The following is a 13093-nucleotide window of genomic DNA, read 5'->3' on the forward strand; positions in this document are numbered from 1 at the left end:
TCATGGCTCACAACTCAATACATATAATATCTCAATACACATGTATCTCACCATTCATCACAAGTTTAATTTGTCAGTTACTCACAATTTGAATCATCATTTCATAATCTCAATATAACAATTTATATAAAATATTTCTCATAGGATGAGGAGTAAAACCCCTCAAATAATTTCACACAATCATATTAAAATCAATAAATCAAAATCATAGGTCAAAAATACGAAAACACCAAGAGCACTCAAGTTTATCAACCAATTTGCATCAAAACATCAATTGGTTTGTCAAACACAACAATATTGTATTTATAATTGTAAAGGAAAAATTATAATTCAATAAATATCCAAAAATAAACTCAAATTTAATCCTCTAAGGATCCCTACACATAATCATTCTAACCCCAATTGCGATAAACTTATCTCTCACTTCTAAGTGGACTCACGTATGTATTCTGACAGTGACAGTGGCATCCCTAGAAATTTCCTGAGATTCCTCAAGTTTTTCATCTGATTTGCTCTGATAGGGTTTCTAAGCGTTAGAGAGAAATAGATGAGATTAAAGCCTTCATTTTGTACTGTCTTCGTGTAATTCATTGTTCTCTCTCCATGAATATTATTTCATAGATCCCAATGGTGAATGTGTGTGAAATTGAATTTCAAACCAGGTGGCTAAGCTTCACAACAATCCAACGGTTAACGAGTATGAGATCATAATTTTACTGGACAGGTTTTGATTTTCTGCGGGAAAAGAGAAAGTTACAATGTGAAGAACATTTTTCTTAGATCTGACAATTATTTGCAATTTCCAACGGTTAGAATTCTCGGAACTGAGTTGCAAACCTGGTGCTGAAATATCACCACGATCCAACGATTAAAAAGTCTGAGATCATCGTTATAACAAGACAAATTTGAGTGTATGCGGAAAAAAGAGAAGATTTTGGAAGGGGAAAATAAAAAATTGAGAGGAAGAGGAGACGTAGAGACGAAGAGTCAGTGAGCTAACATGTTTCTCTTTATATTTAGGGTACTCACAACCTATTATTTACTTTATTTATTTATTTTTATTATTTTATAAAAATAAACTCTATTTTATTTCCTATCAAATGAATAAATCAAATATTCTTTTTATTTTCTTTCAAATCATTATTTTAATAAATTTATTTCTCCTTATTTATTTAATTACAAAAACCTCATCAATTTTTTTAAAAACTCTATTTATTTTAAATGAATTTTTTTTTTAATTTATTTCACGAAAAAAATGGAATGTTACATAATACCAGTACGGTCTTTGTTTGGAGACGAAAGTCATTTTTATATTCTTACCGATAAGTTTTAACTTGGTTAAATTGTGAATGTGAACATTTTATTCCATTAAAAAATTTTATTTGAAGTTGTGAAATAAATCTTTTTAAATTACTCCCTTTATTTCATGTTTTATTTCACTATATATGTATTAGAGTAGAGAGTATCAGAGTAGCTTCATTGCATACTACATTGCATCTTAATTTCTATCAAAAGGAGTCAAGTTTTTGAATAATTGTGGTAAGAATTGGATGTTCTACGCCGTGCATAGCGTAGCCCAACTCTGCAACATTATGCACCTCCACTCCAACAAAGAAGTGCCCAGGTATATCCAAGATTATGCACAAGTTGACATTGAGAAAATGTAATCATGCACAAGTTGTGTCATAAATATAACGTTTTTTAAATCTCTCTCTCTGCCTTGGCCTCGTAGATTTCTTCTTCTTACATCTGCTAACTCTTATGATTCTATTGTTAACACTAACTACAGGTTGAGCATCTACAAAAGCTATTAGCTCTCTTACAGCAGAGCAGAGGATTTCCCGGTTAACAAATTATAGGTTAGTTAGAGTAAGCATCTAAAAGTATTAGCTCTTTTTGTGCTATTAACATATAATAGAATGTTGCACAGTGAAACACATAGCTAGCAAATCTATTTCTATGTTGCAGTCTAGAAAGGCATACCATGACCGGAACTGCACAAGCTTTTGACGGTTGAATAAAGCTCTGGAGGAGACATGCTTAAATCTCTTAACTTCAAATCCTAAAAGCAAATGGGTAGATAGATAATTTGAACAATTGTATATTGCCATGTACCAGAAAAACAATCTCATATTGCCTAGATGAGATTGCTTTAGGATACTTAGTCAATTTGACTATATAATCATGTATAGTAAAATTCAGAAACCCCTATAACTAACTAGATTAATTTCCATGGAATTTACTTGGTCCGTTTATAAAATTTACTTCTCAATTTCTTAATTGTACATAAATATATTTATTGCTTCTAGTTATAGTATTTTCTAATCTAGTTGACCTTGACTCCTATTTGTTTAATGGCCTTGACTATTGCTTCAATGGGGGCATTGAGTTGCTTGTTAGTTCTATCCTTCAAAGTAAGCTTTTATATTTACTGTAAATTCAAAATATTCTGCAGAAAAAATACTGTCAATTACAAAAAAAAAAAAAAAAACAGGCCAAATGCAAGGACAAACAAATAGCAAATAAATAGTACTAGCTTAGATGTTATCATTGATGCGTATGTTAACAAGGAAGTTTTTCTTTTCTGGGCTTTCTATATATATAAATGTTCCTTCAAATAAAACTATTCACATACACAAAGGAAAGTGAGAACACAATAAAGATTATATAATAAAAAAATATTAACAAACACAAGAATTTAACCTGATTTGACACTTTTTGTCTACGTCCACCGAATCGTTTTAAAAAGTATTCCACAATCACAAAAATGATTACAAGATTATAACTCATCTCAAATAATATATCACTCTACAAACATCAATACCTTACTCAATGGTTAAAAAAACGATAACACTCTCACAAAGATATTTTTCTCTCAACAAAGTGACTTTATTTCACAATCTTTCTTCTCACACATTCTCTACATGTGTTGTGTTTCTCCACTAATTCTCTTTTCTATTTATAGTGAAGATTGTCACCAATTATAATAAATAAGTTATCTTGGAAGTTGAAATAAAAATAATTTTCAATGTCATTTAAGTAATGTTCATCTAGTAAAATGTAATATTTCACTTTGGATTTAAGTCGCCTAAAGCTTAATGTCATTTAAGTCCTTCCTGATTTGACTAAGCTCCCTGGTGATATCAACCACATCCATTCTTTCTTTTGGTGAGTTCATAGAACAAGCAAGTCCAATCCTAAAAAGGGAAACTAAGCACTTCTCCATGTTTGCATTAAGAATCAAATTGTTTCCTTCCAATGTTGTTGCTTCGTCTATTGGAATAAGTCGTAGGTCCAAAATCTGCAAAAAATTATCAGGAAATGAAATTTCAACTAAGTTACGAAGATTTTGACCATCTTCAAACATTTCATCAGTGGGTCTTCTTCCGGTAAGCATTTCCAACATAAGAATCCCAAAGCTATACACATCGCCATAAGTTGACACATCAGAACCCATTCCATACTCTACAATATATATTAAAAAAAATTGTCAATACAATGATACACAATACTAATAAATAACAAGTTGACATAGAAAAAATGAGAACATACCTGGAGGAGCATAGCCAACAGTCCCCTTTAATCCAATTGTACTTGTTTGCTTAGAAGTGGACCCATTGATGGTTGAGAGAAGTCTTGCTATGCCAAAATCACTCACATGAGCAGTCATGTCATCATCAAGAAGGACATTGCTTGGTTTTAAATCACAATGAATGATTGATTGCTCACATTCATGATGAAGATAGTGTAATGCAGAAGAAACATCAATCATGATATTTAACCTTTGATCAAGGTTCAATGTTCTCGGATGCTCTGCACTTCGTGTCATAGGATGCAGCCATTGCTCTAAGCTTCCATTTTTCATGTACTCAAAAATTAGAGCTTTAAATTCTTGACCTTTGTAATCTGTGCTGGAACAACATGTCAAAATCTGAACAAGATGTCGATGTTTAATATTTTAAGAGCATTGCATTCAGCTATGAAACTCTTGTGAGCTCCTTTTCTTTGAAGGTTTAGGACCTTTATGGCTACAACTTTGTCTTCTGACTCAAGAGTTCCTTTGTAGACAAAGCTAAAATTTCCAGACCCTATCAAGTTTGCAGTTGAGAACCCATCAGTTCCGTTGTGTAGACTTTGGTATGAAACTTTAGCCAGTTGGTCAATTATTGGTGAATCCAAAGATGGTTTCTTACTCCTTTTCCTCATGCAATAGATAGTTAGAATAATGGACAGAATGAGAAGAAAAGCAAGTACACTAACTATCACTGCTATCAACCTGAACTTGTGGTGTTCTACAAGTTTGTTACCTTTGACAAGGCATGGTGGTAGATGCAGTTCTGGAATACCTCCACAAAGTTTACTATTTCCCGTCACCACTAACTCACTTGCATTTTGAAAGACACCTTCTGTTGGTACCTCACCATTCAACATGTTGAAAGATACATTCAAGTATTCCAAAGTAGAAATATTTTGCAAAACATTAGGAATTGTTCCAGACAAGCGATTTTGTGACAGGTCTAATTTTCTTAGACCTTTTAATGAAGCCAAAGAGGTTGGTATAAATCCCTGGAAGGAATTCTCCCGTAAATAAAGGTACTCCAGCATTAGGCATTCTCCAATCATTCCAGGAATATCACCAGACAAATTATTGCTAGACACATCTAGGCTAGAGATATGTTTTAGCCTGCCCACTTCTTCTGACATACTACCACTCAATGAGTTTTGTGACAAATTCAAGTTTGTTAGAGATGAAAGATTAAAAATCTCTAAGGGTATGGTTCCTCTAAGTCTGTTTTGTGAAAGTTTCAAGTATTGTAACATCTGGCAATTTTCTATACTTCGAGGAATAATCCCTTCTAACATGTTTTCTCCTATACCCAAATGAAACAATTGACTGAGGTTGCCTATGAAGGCTGGAATATCTCCTGAAAGATTGTTCCCACCAAGTTCTAGCACTTGCATCTTCTGAAATTTCCCAAAAGCACTAGGAACAAACCCTTCAAAATAATTATTTTCCATTGTCAAGAGAATTAAGTTAATTAAATTTCCTGATTCGGCAGGAATTTCTCCTGATATTTGATTACCCCCAAGATATAGTACATTGAGTTGGGTGGATAAATTGCCCAATAAATTTGGCAAATGACCTCCAAAATTATTGTAAGATATAGATAACACATTCAACTTACTACAGTTTGTTAATGATTTTAAAAAGTCCAAATCATTAGTTGAATTGTCACCTAGATTGTTCTCAGACAAATTTAGCAAAAAAAGATTTTGTACCTTCCCTAGACTTGAAACTTGTCCTGAGAAATGGTTTACACTGATATCAAATATTGTAAGGAAAGATGCATTTATGATGGAAGGTGGGATCGGACCTGAGAATTGATTGCCACCAAATCCAACTTCTTGGAGATTGGGGAGGGTGTGGAACATGTTGGGCGGAAGAGAACCATTAAATTGATTTACTGTAGCTGAGATTGCTGTAAGAGATGACATATTATAAAGACAAGAAGGAAATGTACCAGACAATCTGTTAGGACCAATTACTATGGTTGTCAAGCTTTTAAGGTGGCATATTTCTTGTGGAATATCTCCCACTAAGTTGTTACCTCCCACCTGGAGGTAAGTTAGGGATGAAAGATTCCCTATGAATGATGAGATTCCTCCAGTTAACTGGTTTCTAACAACCAAAAAATACTGAAGCTTCTGAAGCGAGAAAATTTGGATCGGTATTTTGCCAATCAAATTGTTTCCATTTAAGTGTAAGATTTTGAGTTGAACACAACCTGTCAAGTTTGTAGGAATTTCTCCTACCAATGAGTTATTTCCGATAGAGAGAATCTGCAATTGTGACAATCGTCCCAATTCTTGTGGGATGTTCCCGTAGAAGCTGTTATTTGCAAGGATGAAGCTTTTGATATAAGAGAGATTGCCTACATGAGGAGATATGGATCCCTTCAAGTTGTATCCTCGCAAGTTGATCTTTGTAACTCTTTGAAGCATGGGGTTGCATGTGATTCCATGCCAGTTACAGAAGTGAGCAGAAGTATTCCAAGAGAGCAAGATTCCATATGGGTCACTGGATATGGATTCTCTGAATTTAAGCAATGTCAAATGATCAACCTCATTTCTTGATGCAAAGGCAGACATGTTTGGGCTAAGCCATAATGTGTTTAGTGTAAACAAAAAGAACAAGTGGACGTATACAAACCAAAATGCAAGTAACATGAGATAAAAATGCTTCATTTTCTGCTAGATGGTGGTATTTCTATTCTTAGATAGTCTTATATGGAGTCTGGTAAATTGGATGGAATCAGACAAATGTACGTCGTTCAGGTCAAGTCAGTAACCAATAATGCAAGTAAAGGGTCAAGTCAATAACCAACCAACAGGCAATTGCATATTGGACCTAATTTTGGAGAAATTTATAAAGTTAGAATAACGAGAGGGACTTTTTATTCACGTTAAGAATTAGCCCCAAAACAGCTTTAGTCAAATATATTTTTTAATATTGGTGAAATATGTTATTAATCCCGTAATTTTAGTAAAAATTGGTATTAGTCCTTGTATTATAACAATTTAGTTCCTGAATTTTTGGAAAAGTAATTGTTTTTGTAGCTTATCACAAATGATTTTCAACATGAGGAACGAATTTTTTTTTTAAGAGTTAGGGACCAAATGGATCAAAGTAGAAGTTCGGAAACTAATACCAAATTTTAACGAAAATATAAGGATTATAAATATATTTTATTCTTTTAAATATGTATTCTTATCTATTTTCTGCGTATCATTTGTTTAATTAATCAAGAGAAAATGATATGCAAAATTGTATGATATAAAATGATAACTTTTAGCATGTAATAAAAGTTTGATAACAATTTAATTAATATATCATTAATATCAAATTAAAAGAAAATTTGATACAAAAACAATTTTAATGAGCAATTTATCATTTTTTTCACCATTATATTGATGTGGAATTCCTACTACCTTTACCAATTATTAATTTTTGTCCAATTAACTTACTTGATTACTTTTCTTTTAATTACATTTTTTTTATTCAGCATATATGATCAAATCCAAAAGTTACTTAGAGATCAAACTCAATTTTACTCGGACGAAGAATATATGATGGTGTGCAATTAATCATTATAGAAGCAAGAATTATATTAAAAAAAAGATTGATATGCATAACAAGTTTTGTACGTATGTATAATGTTTACGCTAGGAGTTATATAATTCAGCAAAAAAATGTTAGGAGTTATATAACTTTTTATTGAATTTAAATGCTAATGGATTTAATGTATTTTGTTTTTTTTGTTTTTTTAACAATAATGTTAAATTTGTAATAAAATGACTTTAGTTATTGGTATTGTAATATATGGTATGGTATTATTTTATAGTAACAGGTCAAGACATAGAATTAAGCCTCCTCTACAAAAAAGAATTAATTTCTAGGCTTTAGCCTTTTCCATTTTATTGTAAGTGCTTTTTGAGTCTTAAAAGATTTTTTTCTTGTTTCGAATGGGCACCATCCTCTCCCCCTAAATTTTACTCTACCAAAAGAAATATTAAGCCCTGCGTTTTTTTTTTTTTTTTTGTGTGTAGAAATTGAGCTCTGCATTGATAGCACAGGAATTGTGCTAATAATTAGTTTAATAATAGTTATAAAAGTATTATTTTATTTTTAAAAATACTTTTAATTTCCTCCTAAGTTATATTATTGATAAATGTAAAAATATATACTAAAACAATTATCGGAAAAGTTACGAAACTCGAAATCCAAATTTAATTTTTTTAAGGGTTAAAATGTTCAAAATTATAAATGAAAAATAGTAGCAAAAATAGAAAATGATCATTTTGTAATTTGACGTGATATGCGTCTCAATTTTGAAATCATTTTTTAATATGTTATAGGTAAAAATATGTTTTTTATCCATGACAAAATTTGAATTTTGTTTTTATAATAAAAATAATCTATTTTTCGTTCTCATAAAATTAGATTATGTCATTTTTCCAGGAATAAGGTTCGGATAGTTCGGATTATAAATTATTTGTGTTAATTAGTTTTAAGTTGTTAAAAAATAATGTTTCTATAAAAAAAATGTTACACTTTCAGGAGAGGGATACCCTGTTGAAATAGAGGTGTGATTATTATTATTATTATTATTAATTTATTATTATTATTATTATAAGTTGTTATTTAAGTTATTATACATTTTAATAAATTATAATTTACTTAGAAAATACTAACTTACTTATTTTCCTATATTAAGTTGGAGTTTTAAAATTTTATTGTATCAAATAATAAATCCTACAAATAATTAATATCTAAACAGTCATTTTATCAAGTTACTGTAATCAAACTAAGGTTTATTTCATATACTTTTATATTTAGAGAAACTATTTAATATCACATATATTTAAAGTGCATCAAAAGGAATCTAACTCATTTTATTAAATAATAAGATGCATGAAATATTGCAAAACTCTAATACTTGTTTCTATAAAACAAAATAATTTAGAGTGTGTACTTACATTTGAAAAGAAGAAAAAAGGGCAAAAATGAAAGAAAGTAGATTGAGCTGGATCAATGAATGGAAATTCAGTAGCCGCTAATCCCGGAATTGGTCCATCGAGAACACTGACTACTATTATTACTAAGAAATTCCTTGGGAGACTTTATTAAAAGCAATGTTATGAAGTCTTGAGACAATCAAAAGTCTTAGACTTTTTTTCTATAATATTATGATATTGGTATGAAATAAGGATATTTAAAATTGAATTAAAATATTTATAAATCGTTAAATCAATTTAACAAATAAAAAAATTGTTGAAACCAAAAATTACAAAAATAAAAAATCCAAAAATTTGCATAAATCGTTAAATCGATTTAACACACTGTCTATTACATACAACTGAACTGAACATATGTATTTATACAAGTCGCATATGAGATATTAATGTATAAAAATCAAGAGTTAATTAATCACTTTCACTAGCAGAATTAATCAACTAACAGGATTATTTTATTAGTCATTCACTTAATAGAGTTAACCCACTATGAATTACTATACAACGGAGGAATTATTTGTTTCACGTAATTATTTTATATTTTTGGGAATTACATCTCTAAAAATATTGTAAATGGAAATGTTATTTCTTGACATATATATATATATATATATATATATATATATATATATATATATATATATATATATATATAAATGCGTTAGGTTAATTTCTAATATTCCTAAAAATATTTTTAAAGTTTTGAAATAATAAATAAAAAATAAAAATAAACATTCATATTTTCAGGAAAGTAAGATAATTTCGTGAAGCAAACGCCCTAAAGTGAAGGCTTTTTCACCATGACTAATACAAGTCTATTTTACTTGGACCAGTTTTTCTATACCTCCCAACAAAGTGAAGACTAGACAAATTTTAATACGCAGATGTTATATTTGCTCTCCTTCTTTGCTTATATCCACTTCCCTTTATAATTTGTTTTTCAAAAAATACACTCTCTTATTTACTTAGAAAAGAAGAGTGGATAAACAAAGAAGGGGAGTGGATATAACAAGTGTTGCCTTTGATAAAAGTCTTGTCTATTAATTTTTTCATGAATAGTCCTGTTTTATTTTACCTTCACTTGATAGTTGACAAACCGTTTCCATTTGGACATGGAAAAGTGGGTTTTTTTTTATGTTTTCATAATGCCATGTAACGATATTGTTACACCGAAGAGCCATTTATGTATGACAGAATGTGGACTCAAAGTATACTACATATCTTAGTGGATAAACCACGAAAACATGATTTTGTTATACAATAAAATTGTGTTTATGTTCTTTTTGAAGGGGTGCAAAAAATATTATGGAATCATGATTTGATTGTTTTTTTTACACAAAAATGGAACTGACTTCCATTGCCCATTTCCCTTTTATTCTTCCTTTACGAGAATATATCTAATGATGCATGGGCACACAAACCAAGGAAAGGAATTGTGGCTACACAGTGGTGTTTGGACACGATGCTAAGGACACATGGTGTTGGTTGGGCTAGTGAGGGGTCGTGATAGGAACTCAAAAACAACAGCAGGGGTAAGGGTCAAATAGCAAACCAGGGGGTACAGGAAGAAGCAAAGCCCAAAAGAAAAGTTGCAAAATCATCTTACCTCAACAACTACGTCTGAGGAAGAATGGATGATGATCAGCGAAGTCACCTTAGGAAAAATCTCCTCCTTGCTTGATGTTGTCTGCTCTAGGGGGACAAGCACTAACAAATTCGGTTATTGCAAATATTCCTAGAATTCATCTGTTACTAGGAAGCCTATAAATATATGTAAATAACAAGCAAGGAAATCAATGAAAAATATACAAATTACCTTATCCTTCTTTGTTCCTTCTCTTCTCTTCTCTGTGTCTTCTTCTTCTTAATTGTTGGAGGTTCTGGTTCCTCGAAGCCAATAGCTAGGGAGAGCTAACATTTGGTGTTCTCGTTGTCCACATGTCCGACACCCACAAGCACGCAGGCTTCTCCAGCCATCTCGAGGATGTCCTTGCTCGTCTTGGCGATACCATGCACTCGATGACCCTAAAAAATGGACGAGCTTATCACCCACATTGCTCCCGTCACCCCCTCTTCCACAAACAACCCCACACCAGTTCCTCACCACTCCACCTCTATTCCTGCAACCACCCACAAAATGAAGATAGAAATGCCTCGTTTTGACGGCACCGAACCTCTTGGTTGGATCTTTAAGATCAACCAGTACTTTGAATACCATGGCACCCCGGACCAGGATCGTCTTACCATAGCTTCATTCTACATGGAGGGTTGGGCTCTTGCTTGGTTTTAGTACATGACCAGCAACGCCCAATTTACCTCCTGGCCCACATTCCTGCAAGCACTACAAACCCGGTTTGCCCCATCACAATATGAGGACCTCGGTGCCCTGTTCAAACTTACTCAAAAGGGTTCAGTGGCAGCTTACCTGTCAGAGTTCGAAGACTTGGCTAATCACATTATCGATTTGTCGGCCCCGTTCCTTTTGAGTTGCTTCATCTTCGGCTTGATGCCAGAGATTCGCCGCAAAGCCCAGGCCCATCATCCCTGACTCTGGTCCAATCCGCCGGCCTCACGCGCCTCCAAGAAGAGAAGCTGTCAGACCATCGCCCGCCACCGCGACCACGACCCCCACCCATCATTCCCCCACCTCCTCGTCCCACGATGCTCCTGCCTCTCTTGCCCTCACCACCTCAACCCCCACCACCCACAGTGAAACGCTTGACTCCAGATGAACTCACCTCACGCCGGGAGCGTGGGCTGTGTTTCAACTGTGACGAAAGGTACCATAGAGGGCATTGTTGCACCTCTAGGGTTTTCCTTCTTATCGTGGAAGATGAAGACCCCAGTTGGCCTCATATAGACCCTTTCGACCCGACCCAAGACACAAACTCTACATCTAACCCGAACCCGGCCCAAATTAGCTTGACCTCGTTATCGGGCAATTTGGCACCGGAAACTTTGCGCCTCACAGGCTTTCTTTCCGACCATCGTATGATCCTCCTTGTTGATGGGAGAAGTACCCACAATTTTATCCAGCCTCAATTAGCTACCGCCCTGAGCTTGCCCTGTCGGACCACTCAAACCCCATTACGAGTGATGGCGGGAAATGGTCAATACTTGGAGTGCACCAGCCTTTGTGAATCAGTTTCTTTGACCATTCAGAACCATGTCTTCGTCCTCGACCTCCATGTCCTACCAATTTCAAGCGCCAATATTGTTTTGGGGGTGCAATGGCTCAAGACTTTGGGGCTAGTCCTCACTGATTATGCTACCCTATGCATGCAATTCTTTCATCAAGGGCGCTTGGTGGAATTACAGGGCGAGAATGACACCAACTTGGGTATTCTCACCAACCCCAGTTTCGTCGCCTCTATCGGAAACACGACGATGTTTCCTACTTCCATATTGTTGTATTTCTTGAAGATCCTCCTGACCCACTTCCCATCAACACACCTGACGTAATTCAACCTTTGATTACTAAGTTTGCACCCTTATTTCACTACCCCAGAGCCTTCCTCCGGCTAGGTCCATCGATCATTATATTCACTTGGTCCCAAACTCCCCTCCAGTCAACGTGAGGCCCTACTGTTATCCTCACTATCAAAAGCAGGAGATTGAGCTTCAGGTTGATTCCATGCTTCAGAAAGGGCTTATTCAACCCAGCACGAGCCTCTTCTCGTCGCCGGTGTTGCTTGTCCAGAAGCAGGATGGTACGTGGAGGTTTTGCATCGACTACCGTGCTCTTAACGTGGTGACGGTCAGGGATAGGTTCCCTATCCCCACCATTGACGAATTGCTATACGAGTTGGGTGGCGCGGAATGCTTCTCGAAGCTCAATTTGTTGCAGGGCTACCATCATATTTGGATACATGATGCTGATATCCCCAAGCCCACCTTCAGAACCCATCACAGCCATTACGAGTTCAAAGTAATGTTGTTTGGGTTGTGCAACGTGCCATCTTCCTTCCAAGCCACAATGAACTTGATTTTCCGGCCATACCTCCACCACTTCATCATCATCTTCTTTGACAATATCCTCATATACAGTGCTTCCTTTGAGGCTCACCTAAGCCATTTGGAAATTGCTTTTCAAGTGCTGCTTGACAATCATTTTGTTCTAAAATTGTCTAAATGTTTCTTTGCGCAGCCCCAGGTGGAGTATCTCGAACACATGGTTTCTCGGCGGGGAGTGGAGCCCGTGGCTTCTAAGGTCGCCGCTATTCATCAATGGTCAGTTCCTCGTTCCATTAAAGCTGTCTGAAGCTTCTTAGGCCTCGTTGGATTCTACCGGAGATTCATCATATGCTATGCCACTATTGCAGCCCCCATGGTCAAGACCGCCACCATTGAGCCATTTGTATGGACCCCGCAAGCCCAATTGGCTTTTGAGCAACTGAAACAAGCGTTTTCCACTGCCCTAGTCCTGGCCCTGCCTGGTTTCTCCTTGCCATTCACTGTCAAGACAGACGCTTCTGGGATAGGTATGGGTGTTGTCTTATCGCAATAGGGACACCTCATT

General features: G+C 34.6%; 1 protein-coding gene and 1 pseudogene across 1 annotated transcript; one reads left to right on the top strand and one right to left on the bottom strand.

Moving 5' to 3' along the window:
* Positions 1 to 1417: 1417 nt before the first annotated feature.
* LOC114418582 lies at positions 1418 to 6257 on the bottom strand (annotated as a pseudogene).
* Positions 6258 to 10867: 4610 nt separating this feature from the next.
* LOC114391791 lies at positions 10868 to 12835 on the top strand. Its single transcript, XM_028352788.1, has 3 exons — positions 10868 to 11001; positions 11088 to 11937; positions 12083 to 12835. Exons 1-3 carry the CDS (start codon positions 10868 to 10870, stop codon positions 12833 to 12835), a joined length of 1737 nt encoding a protein of 578 aa, XP_028208589.1.
* Positions 12836 to 13093: the final 258 nt, after the last annotated feature.

Source organism: Glycine soja, chromosome 1, assembly GCF_004193775.1.
Source record: "Glycine soja cultivar W05 chromosome 1, ASM419377v2, whole genome shotgun sequence".
Taxonomy (NCBI): Eukaryota; Viridiplantae; Streptophyta; class Magnoliopsida; order Fabales; family Fabaceae; genus Glycine; species Glycine soja.

What these genes read in the sequence shown, in the direction of transcription:
- LOC114391791 (XM_028352788.1), top strand. Translation starts at nt 10,868, where the DNA reads ATGACCAGCAACGCCCAATTTACCTCCTGGCCCACATTCCTGCAAGCA. An exon ending in GGTTCAGTGGCAGCTTACCT is followed by an intron (nt 11,002 to 11,087) that starts GTCAGAGTTCGA and finishes GCTTGATGCCAG; the next exon opens with AGATTCGCCGCAAAGCCCAG. An exon ending in TTCTCACCAACCCCAGTTTC is followed by an intron (nt 11,938 to 12,082) that starts GTCGCCTCTATC and finishes TCACTACCCCAG; the next exon opens with AGCCTTCCTCCGGCTAGGTC.